At 48.1% G+C, this 21,199-nt stretch overlaps 1 protein-coding gene across 1 annotated transcript in view; it reads right to left on the reverse strand.

The window, feature by feature from the left end:
* Positions 1-11,813, reverse strand: part of PGPEP1 (pyroglutamyl-peptidase I) — a 27,210-nt gene extending 15,397 nt beyond the window's left edge. The window contains exons 1-2 of the mRNA XM_021683111.1: positions 11,754-11,813; positions 9,701-9,753 (exon numbers count right to left, since the gene is read on the reverse strand). Of these exons, the coding sequence (XP_021538786.1) occupies positions 9,701-9,753; positions 11,754-11,787 (87 nt within the window). The 5' untranslated portion in view covers positions 11,788-11,813. The remainder of the gene's footprint in view (positions 1-9,700; positions 9,754-11,753) is intronic.
* Between the last annotated feature and the right edge of the window lie 9,386 nt (positions 11,814-21,199).

The raw sequence follows: 21,199 nt of genomic DNA on the forward strand, positions 1-21,199 counted from the left end.
AAAAAAAAAAAAACTAACTCAAGTAATTTTTCTGAACATGGTATTTGAACTTTTTGCCTTCAGGCTAAAAACAACAAGAACTATAAGAAAATGCTTAGAGGCGCCTGGGTGGCTTAAGTGTCTGCCTTCGGCTCAGGTCATGATCCCAGGGTTCTGGGATCGAGTCCCATGTCCGGCTCTCTGCTCGGTGGAGAGCCTGCTTCTCCTTCTCCCTCTGCCTGCCACTCCGCCTGCTTGTGCACACTCTCTCTCTCTGTGTCAAATAAATAAATAAAAATCTTTAAAAAAAAAGAAAATGCGGGCGCCTGGGTGGCTCAGTTGGTTAAGCAACTGCCTTCGGCTCAGGTCATGATCCTGGAGTCCCGGGATCGAGTCCCGCATCGGGCTCCCTGCTCAGTGAGGAGCCTGCTTCTCCCTCTGACCCTCCCCCCTCTCATGTACTCTCTCTCATTCTCGCTCTCTCAAATAAATAAATAAAAATCTTTAAAAAAAATAATAAAAAATAAAATAAATAAAAAAAAGAAAATGCTTAATTTAAACAAGTAAGCTCTCTTTTTGGAGAAGCATAGGTTAGCAATTCTGTAATTCCTTTCTGTTCATTCTTGGATTGAGCAAAGGAGTGAGCTGAGAATCATGGGAGCAGGGATTCCCCGCTGTCAGAGGAGAAAGCCCTGAGGGTGGAAATAAAAAACACGGAAGCAAACCAGGTCTTGTTGGATTAGAATTGGAAGTATCTGGGGGTGCCTGGGTGGCTCAGTCAGTTAAGCGTCTGCCTTCAGCTTGGGTCGTGATCTCAGGGTCCTGGGATCAAGTCCCATGTCAGGCTCCCTGCTCGGTGGAAACTGCTTCTCCCTCTGCTTCTGCCTCCCCCTCTCTCTCTCTCTGTCTCTCATAAATAGATAGATAGATAGATAGATAGATAGATAGATAGATAGATAGATAGATAGATAGATAGATAGATAATCTTTGTGGGGGGGGAAGAATTGGAGGTATCTGTGTAAACTCCAGGGTTTTAACACAGAAATGGGTACAGGTAAGGGTGTGTGTGTGTGTGTGTGTGTGTGTTTTCCTCCTCTGCCCACTGACAGAGCTCAGAGGTGATGACATTCCCAGTAGCAGTGAGCACACCCAGCAACCAGCTCCTGGTTTTTAAATGTTGTTATTGAAGACAAGAATGAAGGCTTTTTGTCCAAATTGCTAATTTCAAGGCTGGAGCAGGGAAAGAACGTGGTTGAACGTGGAGTTCCCATAGGACCCATCAGTTCCCCTCCAAGGTATATGTACACCTAAGAGAAATGAAAACCTATGTCCACACAAAAACTTGTATATGAGTGTCCATAGCAGCCTTGTTCACAACAACTAGAAGGTGAAAAGAACCCAAATATCCATCAAAGGATGAATGACGAGTCAAAACGTGCTATGTCCATACGGTGGAATATTATTTGGCCATAAAAAGGAATGAAACTTTGACACACACACACACACACACACACACACACAACAGTATGAATGAAGCTTGAAAACATGATGCTGAGTGAAAGAAGCCAGACATAAAAGGCTACATGTTGTATGATTCCATAGAAAATGTCCAGAACAGACAAATCCATAGACACAGAGAGTAACTTAGTCATTATCAGGCACTAGGGAATAAGAGGAATGGGGAGTGACAGTTAATAGCATGGGATTTCTTCCTGGAGTGATGAAAATGTTCTGGAATTAGATTAGTGGTGATGGTCGTATAATTCTGTGAATATACTAAAAAAAAAAAAAACCCACAAAATTATATATTTCAAAAGGGTGAATTTTATGGTATGTGATTATATTTCAATAGGATTATATCTTGGATTTTTTTAAAAAATGACATGAAGCACCTGACATCCAACAGTCAGGTACAAGTAAGAAAAGAAAAAAGAAAGGGATGCGTGATCAATGCAGTGAAGGGGCCTGGATGGGATCGTGGAACAGAAGAAGGACATTAGTGGGAAAAATCCATGAAACCTGGGGTGCCTGGGTGGCTCAGTCGTTAAGTGTCTGCCTTCGGCTCAGGTCATGATCCCAGGGTCCTGGGATCGAGCCTCTCACAGGCTCTCTGCTCCGCAGGAAGCCTGTTTCTCCCTCTCCCACTCCCCCTGCCTGTGTTCCTGCTCTCGCTAACTCTCTCTCTGTCAAATAAATAAATAAAATCTTTAAAAAAAAATCCATGAAACCTGAATAAAGCCCAGAGTTTAGTTATAGTAATGGAGCAGTGTTGGGTTCTTCATTTTGAGAAATGTAGTAGTTACGTAAGATGTTAACACCAGGGGAAATCAAGTGAGGCATATACAAGAACTCTTTGTATTCTCTTTGTAATCTTTCTAAATTCCTAATTTAATTTCTAAAATTATTCTGAAATAAAGTTGATTTACAAAAAGTGAGCCTAGAAACAAAAAAAGAAAGATGTGCTCAGAGGATGATGGGGATACAGCAAAAGGACACAGGAGCTAGCCTGAAGGGGCTGCCATAAGCCAAGTCTGGGACAATTTGAACATCAAAATAGAGTAAGTGACTGTCACATATTGAGAACTGTAAGTATCCATGAGTCCACACAGATACAAACAGACTCCTAAAAGCAGAAGGTCATAAAAAATGTCAAAGGAAAGATGGAATTAGAAAACCACCATTTGGTAATCATCAACTAAAATACAACTGATTCAGGCAAGACTCACCAGGGGATGCTAAAAGGAGTGGGTGGAAGTCTAAAGAAGTATTTATATGGTTACAAAGTATCATGCTATGAAGTATGTATATGTACAAAGTATCATATTACAGGATACTTTTCAATTCAAAGGGCAAGATAGTAATATTTTAGGAGAGAAATCCACCAGATCTCACCTTTATTTAGGAAGTGATCAAGGTCAACAACACCAGACACAACACTTCAAAATCTGGTGCCTCCTGATACAATGCACCAAGAAGGACACATCACTTCTGTGGGATTCCTGCCCAAACCAACAGCCTCAGTGTAGTCATGAGGAAACATCAAACAAACCACACCAAAAGACACTACGAAGGAGTGAGCAGTTCCCAGCAAACATCATCATGTTTGACACAAAGAAAGACTGAGGAACTTTCCAGATTACAGGGGATTAAAGAGATGGAACAACTGAACACAACATACAATAGGACTTTCTTTATCATTAACAAATTAATGATTAAAGAATAATTTATTAATAATTAATTGATGAGTTATATTAATTAATATATAAATCTATATTAACAAATAAATATTAATAAGGCAGTCGGTAAAATCTGAATAAGGGCTGTAGATTGTACAATTTTATCTATGTTAAATGAGTCTGATTTTAATCATTGTGCTGAGGCTGTGTTTTAGGAAATACACAATGAATTATTTAGGGACCAAGGGGTATCATGTCTGCAATTGACCTTTAAATGACTCAGAACAGGGGCTGGCTCAGTTGGTTAAGCATCTGCCTTTGGCTCAGGTCATGATCCCAGAGCCCTGGGATTGAGCCCCACATCTGGCTCTTTGCTCAGCGGGGAGCCTGCTTCTTCCTCTCTGCCTGCAGCTCCCCTTGCTTGTGCTCTCTCTTTTTCTCTCTCTCTGTCAGATAAATAAAATCTTTTTTATTTATCTGACAGAGAGAGAGACCGCGAGAGCAGGAACACAAGCAGGGGGAATGGGAGAGGGAGAAGCAGGCTTCCTGGCGAGCAGGGAGCCCGATGTGGGGCTCAATCCCAGACCCCGGGATCATGACCTGAGCCGAAGGCAGACTTAACTACTGAGCCACCCAGGTGCCCCCTTTAAAAAAAAGAAATAAAATAAATGACTCAGGACAGGGGCACCTGGCTGGCTCGGTGGGTAGAGCATGTGGCTCTTGATCTTGGGGTCATGAGTTCGAGCCCCATGCTGGGTGTAGAGACTGCTTCAATAAATAAACCTTAACAAATAAATAAATAAATGACTTGGAACGGGCAATTCCTCAAACAATTAAACAACAGAATTATAATATGATCCAGCAATTCCATTTCTGGGTGTATATTCACAAGAATTGAAAGCAGGCTCTTAAAGAAATATTTGTATGCCCGTGTTCACAGTTTATAGTCACTATAGCTAAGATGTGGAAGCCACCCAAGTGTCTATCAATGGATGAATGGATAAGCAAAATGTGGTCTATCCATATGATGGATATTATTCAGTCTTAAAAAAGGAAAGAAATTCTGACCCAGGCTACAACATGGATGAAGCTTGAGGACATTATGCTGATTGAAATCAGCCAGTTGCAAAAGGACAAACACTGTATGGTTCCACAGATAGGAGGTCCCTAGAGTTGAGAAATTCATTACCGACAGAAGACAGAATGGAGGGGTTGGGGCTGAGGGAGGGGAACGGGGAGTTAGTGTTTAATGGGGACTGAGTGTGGGAAGATGGGAAAGTTCTGGAGAGGGATGGTGGTGATGGTTGCATGACAGTGTGAATGTGCTTAATGCTGCCGAACTGTACACTTAAAAATTATTAAGATGGTAAATTTTATGTTATATATATTTTACCACAATAAAATAAAATGATTTAGAAGTCAATTTTTTTTTTTTACATTATACTTATCTACCTAATTTATCCTTAGAGAAAGAGCAAATGTAATATAATGTTAACATTTGGGGAAATCTGGGTAGGAAAGGACTTCTCTGCCCTATTCTTATAACTTGTCAAAATTTTCATTTCACTGGAATGAGAAGAAAGACAGTTGCTTCTTCTCCCCCCAGGGCTGGGAGAAGTCTCCAGGAAAGGCTTTCTCTGGCATGAGGTAAATAATCTCATCTATCTTTACATGCTCTCACCATGACTCCACTCTTTCTGACCCTCCCAACCCCCCACGACTCTAATTCCACCTCCCCCCTTTTATTTTCCTGTGGCCCTGGCAGACCTTTCTGGCAACAGAAAATATGTTAAAAGGCCAGGAATTAAAAGAATCCATCTCCCAGGCTTAAGGACTTAAAAGGATCACCTTTACTTGTTTGGGTCCAGCTGGGGACTTGTCCCTCAGTTGAGCCTACTGTCCACGGGTCAGGACAACCACAAACCCAGGCACTGCACTTGGTGAAACCACCTCTGTGGGCACGGGGGGGAAAAGGATGCTAACTCGATTAGTGACCAACCCAAGAAACCTTCTCTGGGGCACAATAACCACCGACCCCACCCTGTGGTCACCATGACATGTGATGTGCCGGGGGTGCCTGGGTGGCTCAGTTGGTTAAGCGTCTGCCTTTGGCTCAGGTCATGATCCCAGCGTCCTGGGATCGAGTCCCACATCAAGCTCCCTGCTCAGGGAAGCCTGCTTCTCCCCCTCCCTCTGCCTGTCACTCCCCCTGCTTGCTCTCTCTCTCTCTGTCAAATAAATAAAAATCTTAAAAAAAACAAAAAAACAAAAAAACACGTGTGATGTGCCAAGACTGGATGCCTGGCTTGGAACAGCAAACCCTCCCATGGATCCTCTCTGCCTGGCAGAATGGGAAGTCTGCGCTGAGCAACCTCACTTGCCCAGGGCAAGTCAAGGGTTGTCCCCACTGGGTGATGTTTCTTTGAGCATTAGTGGGATGGCCACATGCCCACATCAGTTCTCAGTAGTAGGAAATGAGCTGACATAACCCGGAGGCCAGAGACTGAGTCACCTCCTTTTTCCAACTTTTTTTTTTTTTTTTTTAAGTAGGCTCCACGCCTCATGTGGGGCTCGAACTCACTACTCTGAGATCAAGAGTCACATGCCCTACCGACTAGGCCAGCCAGGTGCCCTGTGAGTCACCTTCTTCTAAACTAAGAAAACTGCCACCATAGGGACACCTGGGTGGCTCAGTGAGTTAAGCGTCTGCCTTTGGCTCAGGTCATGATCCCAGTGTCCTGGGATCGAGCCCTGCGCCAGGCTCCCAGCTCAGCGGGGGGCCTGTTTCTCCCTCTCCTACCCACTCGTACTCTCTCTATCTCTGTCACTCTCTCTATCTCTCTTTCTCTCTCAAATAAAAATTTTAAAATTAAAAAAAAAAAAAGGGTGCCTAGGTGGCTCAGTTGGTTAAACGACTGCCTTTGGCTCAGGTCATGATCCTGGGGTCCTGGGATCAAGTCCCGGGATCGAGTCCCACATCAGGCTCCCTGCTTGGCGGGCAGTGTGCTTCTCCCTCTGGCCCTCCCCCCTCTCATGCTCTATCTCATTCTCTCTCTCAAATAAATAAATAAAATCTTTAAAAAAAAAAAACTGCCACCAAAAATATACCACCACCACCCACCCTGCTCCAACCCTGGCCCACAGCATTCCCACAGTCAGGCATCCACCTGTTCACCAAAGACCCTGAAAGGAGTGTCCTTGTTGGTTCACTATTGAAGCCCCCCAATGCCAATGTGAGTGGGAGGAGGGGGTAAGTAGGGAAAAGAGCCAACTGCCCTTGCCACCACCAATTCAGGCTAGGCGAGAGCTGCCAGCACATGGGGGACACAGAGGCTGTGCCATTCTGTTCATTTGCAGCTTGAGACCAGTCAAAACTCATCTAAGCTGACTGAGGTCAGGACAGCAGCTGCCTCCGGGGCAGGGTGGGGGATGCTGGGGAAGAGATGGGGGGCAAGAGGGAACATAAGAGGTTGATGGAAATGTTCACCATCTTAACTGAAGCAGCAGTGACATGTGTATAAATACTCTTCACTGCAGTGACAGGGGGACTGAAGATCTGTATGTGTCACTTTATGCAAATTACAAGGCAATGGAGGGGAAGGAGCAAGCTATAAAGTTCAGCCGAAGTTATCAGAAGTGGGTGGCCTGTGATCTAGCTAAATTCTTGCCTCTGGGCACTTTCTGTTCCAACAGAGCTGGGCAGTTCTCCTGGGGGAGGAGGGGAGTGGCAGCATCCCCCAAGTCCCACGACGCTGCAGCGAGCGCAGCCACCAAGCACACACCGTGAAAGGAACAGGGCTCATGCACCCCAGACGGCACATTGTCTACACCCCAGTCTACCTGACAAGACCCCGCCGCGAGGCCGCATCTGACCGATTCCCTTGACCCCACAACAAAGACCCCCTTTGTTCCCTGGTTAATATCCTTAGCAGGTCTGTCTAGACTCACTGTGGCAGTAATTGTCCCGTGATGTCACTAGGACCTGTGACCCAGCTCCTCCTCGCTGCGCTTGGGCAGGGAACACTCCAGACGGCCCCAAGCCAAGGGGGTCCCGGCCCTTGACACCCACCTGAGCCTCCTAGGAAGAGAGAGACCTGCAACCAGTGTCCCACATCCACCACCCTAGACCTGGGGGAGACAAGACGCTCCAAAAATGCAGTCCGTCCTGTGGGAGGTGCTTAGGGGCAGGGCCATGCTAGGGAATGATGAAAAGGGGTGCCCTCTGTCCCCCACACTCCCACCTCCCCAGTGTGGCTGGTGGAAAATAGTTCATTCTCCATTAGAGCACAAGTTCACCCAAGGCATGAAGAAAGAAGGTCAGATGAGAGAAAGGGACAGAGGAGGTGGTGGGGACAGGAGAGAGAAGAGAGAGGGAAAGACAGAGACACAGAGAGATGGACAGAGAGAGAGATGGAGACATAAGGGAGAGAGACAGAGAGAGACCCACAGAAAGGCCAAATAAAACTGAAAGAGAGAGACACAAGGGGAGAGAGACAGAGAGGTGAAGAGAGATATGGAGACACAAGGGGAGAGAGGGAGAGACCGGAGGGAGGCTGACAGAGACAGAGAGACAGAGAAGGGGAGAGACAAGAGAAGTTAGCTGGTCCCTGAGAGAGGAGGGGTTCCTTCTACAGGTGACAGCTTGGGCTTCTGAAAAATCTATGGGGACAGGAAGTTAACTGCTGCTCACTCTGGGTAACAAAACTCCCATCTTCAGCTTGAGGTGATCGACATGAACTGCCACATGCAACTCATGTCTGGATCACACCAAGAACACTCGAAGCCATATTTTCGTGAGGCATAGACTGGACGCATCCAATGGGACACCTTTTCATATGCAAGTCTGTTTTATCCAGGTCAACTAAAACACACCAAAGGCAGCTCGCAGCAACCCCACAGACAGATCCTGCAGACACCGTGCTGCGCAGAAGGCACCAGAGCCAAGCGCAACTCCATTGACGCCAAGTTCTAGAACAGGCGACACCCACAGCCGCAGAAAAAAAAGAAAAAGTCAGCAGAGATGTTTACACCTGGGGGGAAATAGCTATGAAGGGCCACAAGGAGCTTCTGTGATGAGAAAGGGGCCGGGAATGTTCTAGATCTTGATCCAGAGCCGGGTGGCACAGAGGTGAACATTCGTAAAATTTCGTGGAGCTACACTGACGCGCTCACTCAGAGTATGTTTGTGCAACTCCAGCTTTTTGTTTTGCTTTGGTTTTAAAGAGGAACAATCACATCTGGGAAGGTTGGTGTCTTCTTTTTATCCATGGAATGGTAGAGAATCCTCTCTTCTTGTTTCACAAGCTTGAGGAAGAAAATGGAAAGTCTTCCAGAGGCGAGGTCTGGCAAGATGGGTGACCAAAATATAAGGGGTATTTCCCTTCCGGCAGCAGGATGAAAAAGCTGCCATCCTCCACCATCCGCATCCCAAAGCTCAGAGGGATTTCCAAAGATTGTTTAATTGATTTTTCTCCTATTTAGATGCAGATCATAGTGTCTGGGGCCCAGGAATTCAGACACACGGCTTTGTGTCCACTCAGCCCCGTGAAGGCTCCTGTCTGAAACTCGCACAAAGCCAGACACACAACGTTTTCAGAAACACGCTGTTTCCTTTTTGTCTGGGGCTCCAGGGAGCGGGTGCAAGGAGCAGAGCCTCCGACACGCTCCCATCTGCAGGGTCCTGGGGACCCCGTCCCTCTGTCCTGCTCACAAAGTGGGGTGAATTTTTTTTTAAAAGAAAAGTAGCCAAGATTTTGAGGTCTCTACTAGGGCTGATATATAAGGTGGGGGGATCCCCAAAACTAGGGCTTGACACACTGAGGTTTCAACTTGGATTTTTTTCCAAATTCAGGGCTCTGGAGTGAAAAGCAGGGGATGCTTTAAATCAAGCAGCTAATGGGCTAGGATTAACATGAGTTTGTCTCCGGTCTCTGCAGATCTGATTTATATAAGGAGAAAACGTTTCTCTCTTTCTCTCTCCCCATTGTTCCCGTCTGTCTCTCCAAATGCCCCATCTGACAAAGAAAGTGGAAGGCTTGCAGGCTGACAACCTGCTCAGGACAGTGGGAAAGACACCCCCCCAATTTGCAGTCTTCTCTGCCCCCGGCTGCTGGGAAGCAACAGTGAGGATCACTATACCCTCTCTACAAGGTTAATACATCCGCCAACATCCCTGCCTGGTCCCCCTAAACCTGGGGGCACTTTTGAGTCACTGCCGCTCCAGTTTCCTGGCTGTGTGAACTCAGATAACTCTCTGGGGGCCTCAGTGGCCTAATCAGGAACGTGGGCACAAGAATGAGTACACCCAACCATGCAAAGTTTGTGAGGCAAATTCAGAGTGCTCGGTGCACAGCAAGCCAACAAATGGAAGTTATATGGGTCACCATTTGGAAAGATGTGGATACCAGACTTATATGTTTTGCAGGAAGCTTCAAGGGAGCCATTCTCTTCGTAGATTCCTTCCTCTCTTTGGTGCCATATATTTCCGGGGGGGGGGGGGGGGGCCCAGCCCTGAGTCTGATTCCTACCCTCCAGATCTGAGTTACCTGGACTGCAATCCAGCTGGCGTTCACGGTGTGTTCTCCAAAAGGGCCAAATCCTGAAAGAGCAAACAGTAAAAGCAGCATGTTAACACCCAGTGACCTTTTTTAGCCTGCCCAGGGTTGGTTTGCTGCCTCCACCTGGCAGGACGGAACAGGGAATTTTGGCAGCTGCCTGCCACCAGGGCCAATGTCAGGGGCCTGGTCCCGCGATCTGGGGTACACCCAGGGCCCTTCAGAGCCCCTCCCCCCCCCACTGCTCTTAACTGCTTTTAACTGTCCTTTCTTGTCTTCACCTTCACCCGACCCTCGTGCCTGGCAAGAGGCCAGTGGCCTCCTTTTGCCCCAGAAAGGGCTGGCCTTTTCCCTTCTCAATTTTTCCACTATCCCTGACCCCATCTATAATTATCTTATTACTGTCTTTGTGCAGGGCCTCTGTGCTCCGTGAATCACCACGAAGTGAGGAATGGCCCTTAAGGGAAAGGTGTGGGTGTCTCCCAGGCCAGACTGTCCAGACACCATCCTGCCAGGCTCCTCCCCACTTCTTGAACTCCAGGCCCCACTTACAAACTGAGGGAGTGGTCTGAGGATGCACTAAGTGTCCTGCATGCACTGTGGCCTTCAGCCTCACTGAATCCTCTTTCAGGCAAGGCTGTTTCTTGGACCCCTTTTACAGGAGCCGGACTAAGGCAAAGACAGGGTGGAAACCGCTGCCTAGGGTCACACAGCAAGAAGGCAGAAGAGCTGGGATTCAAAACCAGACCCATGAGAGTACACAGCTCTTCTATTCTAATCACCCTGTCACCCTGCCTAAAAATGAACATCTCCAAGAGAGCCTGCCCTGGAAGTGTGGGTCACTCCGGCTGGACTGAGGGTCCCAGGTGGTGTCATGGCCCTGGGAGGGATGCTGTGCCTTGGAGGCAGGACCTCTCCACCCCTTCTCTTCTCCTGCATAGACTAAGTAGGAGTCCCAGCTCAGCCACCTAGAAACAGGGTGACCTCTGTAAGCCTCAGTTTCCCCTGTGCAAAACGGAGATGGTACAGATGTAATGAATTCATGCAAGGAAAATGCCCAGTCCGGTGGCTGCCTGCAGAATCCAGCACTGGAGGAGCAAATAACCAGATACAGAAGGGCTGGGGGCGGGGGCCGGGGGGGGGGGGGGGAGTGGCGGCAGCAACTCTCCCCGCAATTACACACACCTGTTAAGTGAGTGCCTTCTTCTACCTTCCTGGGAATTCCAGGATCAGCCTCACCCTCCCGAGGCCAGAAAACACTTGTGTGAACCTTAGCTGGATCTCCCACTCTGACCCCTCCAGACAGCGGGTCAAAATGACCCCCCAACCAGAGGCCTGGCGGAAGTTGATGCCCACGTGGCCCCGAGGCGGAGTCTTCTCGAGGAGGAACAGTTTCAGGGAGTTGGTGACAGCAGGGACGGGCTCACCCATAAACAGCCGGAGGCGGGGGGTGGGGTGGAGATTTTGACCCACACGGTCCTGGTGACAACAGGGAGAGCGGCCGGCCCCCCGAGGTCCCCCGACCTCCACCTGTTCTTGCCTCGGGAGAACAGCCCCCCATTAGCACAGGGCTGGGGGGGCAGTGGCTGGCAGGAGGTTCATTGTCACTGGGGCACTTCCTGCCCGCAAATCGGCCTTTGTCCCCTGGGGCCGTGGGTGGGGACAGGCCCGACCTCGGGAGGGGCAGGGAGAAGTCAAGTCCTGCCCACCGGCCGGTCAGACGCAACAGACAGGTGCCCAGAGGACCACTGTCCTCACCCGGGGAAGGAAGGACGCCCGAGGGGCCTGTTCTACGCGGGGCACTTGACCGGACCCCCACACCCCTGCTTGCCCCGACCCCTGACAGTGCGACCATAGGGGCGCCCCTTCTCCACTTTCTACGTGTTGCGCCGACTGAGCTGGGCGATGACATCTTCCAAACCTGGGAGGACTTCTAGCACCTTCCCCTCCCGGGCCACCGCGCCTCTGCCAACCCTGCCGGCTCTGGAGCCGCCCAACCCGCCCCTGCCCGCGGTCGCTGTCGCCACGGCCGCCATCAGCGTACCCGTCACCACCACCGCCTTCCTGGGTTGCTCCATGGCGGGCTCGGGCTGCGCCTCGGACCCGCTCCTGTCGGGACTGGCGAGTCGGCCGCCGCCCCCGCCGCCAGGACCCCGCGCCGCCCCGCCCCCGGACCCGCCCCCGGACCCGCCCCGGACCCGCCCCCGGCCGGGCCGCTCGGCGTGCGCGCCCCCGGGTCTGAGACGCAGCGTGCGCGCCCCGACCCCGACACTGTCCCGCGGGACGCCGGACTCCCCACCTTCTCCAAGCTCAGTTTCCCCACCTGTAAGATGGGGACAGTTCGTTTCGTACGACGTGGCCGCTTGAACTCAGTGAGTCAGGCGCTCCGACGAGCCGGTCATTTATTCCGCGTGTTCACTGAGCACCCACTGTCTGCCCACTCCTGGGAATTATCTGGCTCCCTCCTCCGCCACCTCCCTGTAAGACCCCGTTATTCACTACATTTTTTAGAGGAAGAACCTGAAGCATGCATGGTTCGTAGGGCCGCTCGACTAGAGCCTCCTGGAGTCAGAGAAGTGGCATGCCTGTGGGCCAGGGAGTTGAGAGGGGAACGGAATAAAGTGAAAACCCAGCACCACAGTAAGGTGTTGCCGAAAAGTCTTCTACAGGCTCCCATGTTGCAAAGAAGGAGGCTGATGTGGCTCCACATACCTCGGCCTCCCCTCTCTCCATCTCCCCAACACTCATCCACTTCTAGCCCCAACAGTCCTTCAAGGGCCTAGTGGAGTCCCACCCCAGGACCTTTGCACTTGCTGTTGCTTCTGCCTGGAGCATGCCCTGCAGGTTATCTGCAAACCGAGCTGCTTCTCTTCCTTCAGAGGTCAGCTGAACTTCACCTCTTCCTAGGGGTTCTACTTCCCCTACCTTCCCCCACCCCACCCCTCACCCTCCTTGAGTAGGTCCATCTCCTTTCCTTGCTTCATCCTCTTTGTAGCAGTGATCACACTCCATTATAGACACTGCTTTTCTGATTTGTTTCCCATTTTTCTGACATAGGGATTAGGACTTCCAGGGCAAGGATGTGTCCCCATTACAGCCATGTCAATGCACCCAATATGTGTCTGGCATACAGTAGGTCACCCACTAATATTGATCAGAGACCAGAATTTCTCCAAATGCAGCCAAAAAAATAAAGCTGAGTTTCTGGCCACATCATCAGAAAACAGGGCTAGACCTTGGACTTGGGTCACTGACATCTCATTCCAAGCAGCCTTGGCCTGGGATTAGCTAGGGTGCCAACTCAAGAGCCATCTGCCTCTGGCCCTGGCCTCGGAATACCCAGGGCAGAGTTCACTGGACTGGCCCGGAGCCCTGGTTTGTGAGCACAAACCAGAGGTCACATACTCAGTGGCTATTTTGGTCTCTGGCAGCTTCAGGTAGAATTCAGAAAATCTGAGAGCTGGCCTGCACCAGCTGTGAGAACAAGACCCAAACCAAGTGGGAGAAGAGAAAAGAACAAAAATCTCACCAAGGATCACGTTTCATAACTCCAATGTGTAATAAGTGTCTGCACATGTTGCTAGAAGCCAGGGTTGTGGAGGGAAACCACATCATTTTCCCTCATCCCACCATACAAAAGGGACGAAGCATATATAACATCCAGAGTCAGTGCTGATGGGAAGAAACTGAGTCACACACTGCTGAGACTGGATGGGAGAAAGGCTCAGATACACAGGTAGCCCAAACTACACTCGGGCCCTGTCTGAGCACATCACTGGGGTTTTCTTTCTTAATCTCACAAAACCCTTCAAGGGAGGACTGTTCTTATCCCATTTTTCAAGTATGGAAACTGAGGCCCAGAGCAGCTCAGTCACTTGTCCCAGGATCACATATGGGAGGGACGGGGATTTGGAGCAGGAGTACATAGGCTTGTCCTTAGGGAGGACAAGCAGCCCCCAAAATATCCCGACTGGCGCTTCCAAGGTCTGTGCTCAAGGATCTGCTTTGCAACAGTGGCAGGATAGATGAAGGAGCAGGGAGAAATAGAGGACACCTTAAAAAAAAAAAAGAAAGCAAGATGGGGGTGCCTGGGTGACTCAATCTTTTAAGCGGCCAACTCTTGATTTTGGCTCAGGTCATGATCTCATGGGCCTGGGATCAAGCCCCACTTAGAACTCCATGCTCAGCAGGGAGTCTGCTTGAGGATTCTCTCTCTTCCTCTCCCTTTGCCTCTCCCCCCACTCACATGCACACTCATTCTCTCTCTTTCTCAAATAAATAAATCTTAAAAACAAAACAAGATGGTTACTTTGGAAAGACAAGTGCAATAAAGGGCTGCTACCACATGGAAAAGCTTGGCAGTTCCTCAAGAATTTCAACAAAGTTACCAGAGGACCAGCAATTCCACTCCTAGGTATAAACCCCAAATAATTGCAAATAGGTGTCAAACAAATACTTGTACGTGAATGTCCATGACACCATTCAGTTGCCAAAAGGTCAGTACAAACAAACAAACGTCCATCAATGGATGAATGGAGAAACAAAATTGGTCCATCCAGGAATGGAATATTACTCAGCCATAAAAAAGAAGGGAGTTCTGATACACGCATGGATGAACCTTGAAAACATCATGCCTACTGAAGGAAGCCAGTTACAAAAGGCCACAGGGTGTAGTATTCCACTTATATGAAACCTCCAGAACAGGGAAGTCCATAGAAACAGAAAGGAGATTAATGGTTGCCAGGGGTTGGGGGAGGAGGGCAGGGAGCGACTGCTCATGGGGATGGTGTTTGCTTTTGGGTGATGAAAATGTTCTGGAACTAGATAGAGGTGATGGTTGTACAACATGGTGAATGTATTTAATGCCAATGAATTGTACACTTTAAAATGGTTTTAGTGGTAAGTTTTATGTTATGTGCATTTTATCAGAAAGAAAGGAAGAAGAAAAGGAAGGAAGGAAGAGAGAGAGAGGGAGGGAGGGAGGAAGGAAGGAAGGAAGGGAGAAAAGAAAAGAAAGAAAAGAAAAGAAAAGAATAGAGGGGCTCCTGGCTGGCTCAGTCGGCAGAGCATGCAACTCTTGATCTCGGGGTCCTAAGCTCAAGCCCCAAGTTTGGTGTAGATTTACTTTAAAAATAAATAAATAAATACAATATTAGAAAAAGAAAAGCCAGCGTGGAAGCATTTATGGAATGAAAAGCAAATGTAAACGTTAGAAAGACAAACACAAATGTGTTTGCAAATGCAGAAAATATCTCAGGAAGGAAAAGCAAGAAATTGATAATACCTTTGGGGAGCAAACCAGGGTGGGGGTGTGTGTGAAAGTGGGGGCGGAGGGGGAACACTACCAATGCTTCTTGTACACAGCACATACATCAACTACAGGGTTCCGCAGCTATCTGAAAGTAGAGCATTTCCGTGAAACCCGTAGTAAGCAGAGATGGCCAAGAAGCCATCAACATTCATTTATATGGAAAAAATTTTGAGCATTCCCAGACCCCCCAAAATAACCTCTCTCAGGCTTTTCTGGTACCTGAGGACACGTCCTGTTAATGGATGCACAAAATAAGTCAAAATAAAACCCAGATGCTCACAGCCACAGTTCAATGCTCTGGCAGCTCGATGCTGGGATGCTGAGGGGAGTTCTCAGAGGAGGACCCTGGCTGCCTCTGTCAGGACTTGCTGAAGAACAAACACTGAAGGCTAGCTTCGCTTTTCACCCTTTTCCTTAGAGCAGAAGTCCCTTCCGATCTCTTTCAGTTAGGGAAAACAGGTACTAATGTGTAGGTATTTTGTGAAATCAAGTGGGATAATGTGAACTTTTGAAATGTTGGGTATACCTGTGCTCAGAAATAAATACAATACAAAAACTTTTGCTTTTAAAAAATGCCACTAGGGACGCCTGGGTGGCTCAGTCAGTTAGGTGTCTGCCTTCGGCTCAGGTCCTGATCCAGGATCCTGGGATCGAGTCCCACATTGGGCTACTTGCTCAGCGGGGATTGTGCTCCCCCCTGATTGTGCTCTCTCTCTCTCTGACAAATAAATAAATAAGATCTTTAAAAACAATGCCACTGGGGCACCTGGGTGGCTCAGTTGGTTAAGCGACTGCCTTCGGCTCAGGTCATGATCCTGGAGTCCCAGGATTGAGTCCCGCATCGGGCTCCCTGCTCGGCAGGGAGTCTGCTTCTCCCTCTGACCCTTCTCCCTCTCATGCTCTCTGTCTCTCATTCTCTCTGTCTCAAATAAATAAATAAAATCTTTAAAAAAAAAAAAAAAAAAACAATGCCACTAGAGTGTTGTTGTTGTTTTTAGGGGGAGAGGGGGCAGAGGGAGAGAGAAAAGCTTAAGCAGGCTCCCTGCCCAGCGCAGAGCCTGATGCCAGGCTCGATCTCACAACCCTGAGATCATGACCTGAGCTGAAATCAAGAGTCAGAACCTTAACTGACTAAGCCACCCAGGTGCCCCAGTGTTTTTTCTTTAATTGCGGTAAAATACACACAACATAAAATTTGCCATTTTTAAGTGTACCGTTCAGTAGTGTTAAAAGAACATTCACGTTGTCATGCAATTAATCTTCAGAACTCTTTTCATCTTGTAAAACTAAAACTCTGTCCCCATTAAATGCTAATTCCCCATCCCCTGTCCCCCAGCCCAGCATTCTACTTTCTGTCTCTATGAATATGGCTACCTTAGGGACCTCATATAAGTAGAATCTACAGTCTTTGTCTTTTTGTGACGGGCTTATTTCAGTTAGCACCGTATCCTCAAGGTTCACCCACGTTAGGGCATGGGTCAGAATTTCCTTCCTGTTTAAGGCTGATAATAAACCATTGTATGAATATACCACATTTAGTTTTTCCATTCATCTGCTCTTGGACACAGGTTGCTTCTCCCTTTTGGCCATTATGAATAGAGCTGCTATGAACATGGGTATACAAATATCTCTTTGAGACCCTGCTTTCAATTCTTTTGGTCACTCAGCTTTTATAACTTCTTATTTTGAAATAGCTTAATAAGACTAATATAAAGTTGAGGGGCGCCTGGGTGGCTCAGTCGTTAAGCATCTGCCTTCAGCTCAGGTCATGATCCCAGGGTCCTGGGATCGAGCCCCGCATGGGGCTTCCTCCTCTGCGGGAAGCCTGCTTCTCCTTCTCCCACTCCCCCTGCTTGTGTTCCTGCTCTTGCTATCTCTCTCTCTGTCAAATAAATAAATAAAATCTTAAAAAAAAAAGACTAATATAAAGTTGAAAAAAATCGCATTTCCATGGTCCCTTAACTCAGCTTCCACCAGTGAAATGGTCTATCTTACTAAATTATTGTCAAACCAGAAATTGACATTGGTACAATGTAATAGACTCAGAAGCCACACCTAGTTTCCCAGAGTTGTTGGAAGAAAAAAAAGTTTCATTTGTAAATAATTGTTTCTTTTAAAATGTTTATTCAAGGGGTGCCTGGGTGGCTCAGTCAGTTAGTTAAACGTGGCCTTTAGCTCAGGTGGTGATCCCAGGGTCCTGGAGTTGAACCCCATGTCAGGATCCCTGCTTAGCAGGAAACCTGCTTCTCCCTCTCCCTCTCCCCCTCCCCCCACTCATGCTCTCTCTCTCTCTCTCTCTGTCTCTTGCTCTCTCTCGAATAAAAAAATAAAATCTTTTAAAAAAATAAATAAAATGTTTATGAGATTTTCTTAGGGAGAGAATGGAAGACAGCAAGTGTGGTGGTTAGAGCCAGTTGGCTTGACTTCAAATGCATGCCCTCAGATGAGTTACTTTCCCATTCCAAGCCTCAGTTTCCTCATCTGTAAAATGGGAATTACAGAGTGCGGGGGTACTGGGAGTACTGAGAGGGAAGGTAAAGTCTAAAATAAGAGTATTAGCATGGATAGCAATGCGGTCATACAGAATAGAGCATCTTTTTTTTTTTTAATAGAATGAGATGTGTGTCTTTCCTTGTTGTTCATAACCTTAGCAGTCTTTTTTTCTTTTTAAGAGTTTATTTATTTGAGAGAGAGAGAAAGAGCGCCCAAGCAGGGGGAGAGGGAGGAGTCTCCCCACAGAGCAGGGAGCCCAACATGGGGCTCGAACCCAGGACCCTGAGGTCATGACCTGAGCCAAAAGCAGCTGCTTAACCGACTGAGCCACCCACGTACCCCTCCCCCCCTTTTTAAACTAGGCTCCATGCTGGACTTGGAGGCTTGAACTCACAAGCCTGAGATCAAGCCTGAGCTGAGATCAAGAGTCAAATGCCACCCAGGTGCCCCATGACCTTAGCAGCCTTGAGGAAGCCTGGCCAGGTGTCCTGTGGGATGCCCCCGATCTGGATCTGTTTGATGTTCTTGTTGTGATTAGAATGGGGCTGTGGGTGTTTGGGGAAGACCACAGAGGTGAGATGCTCCTTTCATCTCATCACATCAGGGGTTCCTGACCTCCCCAACAATTTATCACAGTGGCGTAATCTGGATCACTCTGTGCCGGGGGTGTATGAGTTTCCTGAGGCTGCTGTAACAAGTGACCACAGACTTGGTGGCTTAAAACAACGCAAATTTATTCTCTGAGAGTTCAAGAGGCCAGAAGTACAACATCAAGGTGTCATCAGGGCCACATTCCCTCTGGAGGCTGCAAGGGAGGATCCGTCTTTGTATCTTCCAGGTTCTGTGGGTTCCTTAGCTTATGGTTGCATGGCTCCAACCTCTTGTCTCTGTTTTCTCTGTGTTTCAAATTTCCCTCTGCCTTTCTCTTAGAAGGACATCAGTCATTGGGTTTTGGTTCCAGCCTAAACCCCAGACAATCTCATCTCAGATCCTTGACTTAAATCTGAAAAGACTCTTTTTTTCAAATAAGGTTGCATTCACAGGTTCTGGAGTTAGGACTTGGACATGTCTTTCCGGGCCGGCCATTCAGCCCACTGCGTGTGGTAACTGTCACAAGTCTCCACCACCAAGTCACTATTTCCCCCTTTCTCTACTCTTCTTTGAAAGTGAGTCACTGAGCCCAGCCCACCCTTGGTGATGGTGGTGAGTTTACATATAATTTTTAATGAATGGAAAATATTCTGTCTAGTGGGTGAACCATAGCTTACTCAACAAGTCCACTGCTATTCTTTCTGTTATTTTACAATTGGCAATATTGCTGCAAGGCCTTGGCATAGTGTTTCCCTTCATTTGCAAGACCTCCTTAGTATAAAAGTTCAGAAATGGCTTACTGAGTTGGAGGGCATGACACGTTTACGGACTTTGAGACACAATTGGCAGATAATGCCAATGTTTTCCCCCACTTAAAAGGAAATATATGTCTACCAATTTCACCACGATCTTGAGTCTTACAACCCCCCCCCTTTTTTAGTGGAGGGTAGGGTGTTTTGGTTAATTGGATAGGTACAGGGGCGCCTGGGTGGCTCAGATGGTTGGGCGTCTGCCTTCGGCTCAGGTCATGATCCCAGGGATCTGGGATCGAGTCCCGCATCGGGCTCCCTGCTCGGCAGGGAGTCTGTTTCTCCCTCTGACCCTCCTCCCTCTCGTGCTCTCTCTCTCTGTCTCATTCTCTCTCTCAAATAAATAAATAAAATCTTTAAAAAAAAAATTTGGTAGGTACATTGACCTGCACTCTTGAGGTTTCTGCTGTCAGAAATACAATTTAAAGTGGATTGGAAAAAATAGCATTATTGGTTCAAGGGATAAGGAAAGATGTGGATTTATGAAGCATCAGGTATGGCTGGGTCCAGGATTAAACAGGGCCAAGATTCTGAAGAGACAGCCATGTCTGTACCTGACTCAAATTACTCCAGCTCTGCAGTTTCAGAACCGCCCCAGGGAAGCTCTCTGACTGGTTGAGCCTGGGTCGTGTGTCCATGATGAGAGGGGGGAAGGAACTGGACTGACAGTCACAAACTGGCCCACGCAAACTCTCATATTTTTGTTTCTGCAAGTCAGAGCTGAGAAGGCTTAAGTGTGCAAGCAAGCAATGACAATGTGGCACAAACCAGGTAGTGATGAAAATGAGTGCAAGCTACTAAGGTTCAAAGTAAAGAGAAGGAATGATTAGATTTGGGGGGCAGTCATTGAAGTGCTCTCAGAGCAGCAACGCATTAGTGCACTTTATGCCAATTGCCAGGGACAGAGTCCAAACTCCAAGAGAATTAAGCAATAAAGGACAACTTTTTGGGCTCATATAAGTGGAAAGGCACGCCTTACAGCTTCAGGTATAGCTGGATCCAGGGGCTCACACCATGCCTCCTTTTCCACATAGTAGCTGTGAGTATACGCTGGATTCATCCTGCAGAAAGCTTCATCCAGAAAATCAATCCTAGGCTTTTACTATCTCACTTTTAACAACCTCCTCCAAGAGCGCTCTTCTGCCGCCTCAGTAGCCCTCCCAAGGAAGACCTAATTGGCCTTGGTTGGTCACATGCTCCTCCTTTAACCAATCACTATGGCCAGGGGGATGGCCAACTCTGGCCACGCCTAGGTTGAAAGGGCTGACAAAAACTGCAGTGACGCAGTCTGCCACACGGGGTCACCCAAGCAGAGTTTTCAAGGATGAATAGGAGTTTGCTAATTGGGCAAAAGGAGAAACACTACACATAGAAGTCAAGAAAAGTCAGAAAAGTAGTGTACCAGCAATGATTTTCTTCCTACTTGTGCCACCATGTGGATGTTGAGACAGTTCACTGTACCCTAGTTTCTGTTGTTTATAAATTAAGCAGCCTTCCTGGGTGGGTCAGGCGGTTGGTTAAGCGTCTGCCTTCAGCTCAGATCATGATCCCAGGGTTCTGGGATCCAGCCCCGCATCAGGCTCCCTGCTCGGCAGGGAGTCTGCTTCTCCCTCTCCCTCTGCCTGCTGCTCCCCCTGCTTGTGCTCTCTCTCTCTCTGTCTGTCAAACAAATAAAATCTTTTAAAAAATAAAATAGGGCGCCTGAGTGGCTCAGTTGGTTAAGCGACTGCCTTCGGCTCAGGTCATGATCCTGGAGTCCCGGGATCGAGTCCCGCATCGGGCTCCCTGCTCGGCAGGGAGCCTGCTTCTCCCTCTGACCCTCCCCCCTCTCGTGTGCTCTCTGTCTCTCTCATTCTCTCTGTCTCAAATAAATAAATAAATAAATCTTTAAAAAAATAAAATAAAATAAGCAGCCTTTAGCATTGGCAAACAAGGCTTCGCTGGTCCCTCCAATCCTTCTAACCCAGTTGGCCTATCACTATTTAGCCACCTACCAGTGTCCGGCACACATCCCAGACCTCACCGGCACCCCTAAGAGCAGCCTTAAGCCAATGATAGATGGAACTTGAATAAATACCCCAGCTGCCCTAACCCTAGGTGGGACCACTACAAGATACCAGTTTTTATGCTGTCTCCATGAGATCTCCAGCTGGACTGATCTCCAGTTGCCTACTGTGTTGCCTACTCACTGGCGCCTCCTGCAGGGATCCTTCCCTCCCTTTCTCAGGTCTCCGCCTCCAGTGGGATCTTCTTGGGGTCACCCTCTGAATATACTCTGTGCCCTTG

The sequence above is a fragment of the Neomonachus schauinslandi genome, chromosome 1, assembly GCF_002201575.2.
Source record: "Neomonachus schauinslandi chromosome 1, ASM220157v2, whole genome shotgun sequence".
NCBI lineage: Eukaryota > Metazoa > Chordata > Mammalia > Carnivora > Phocidae > Neomonachus > Neomonachus schauinslandi.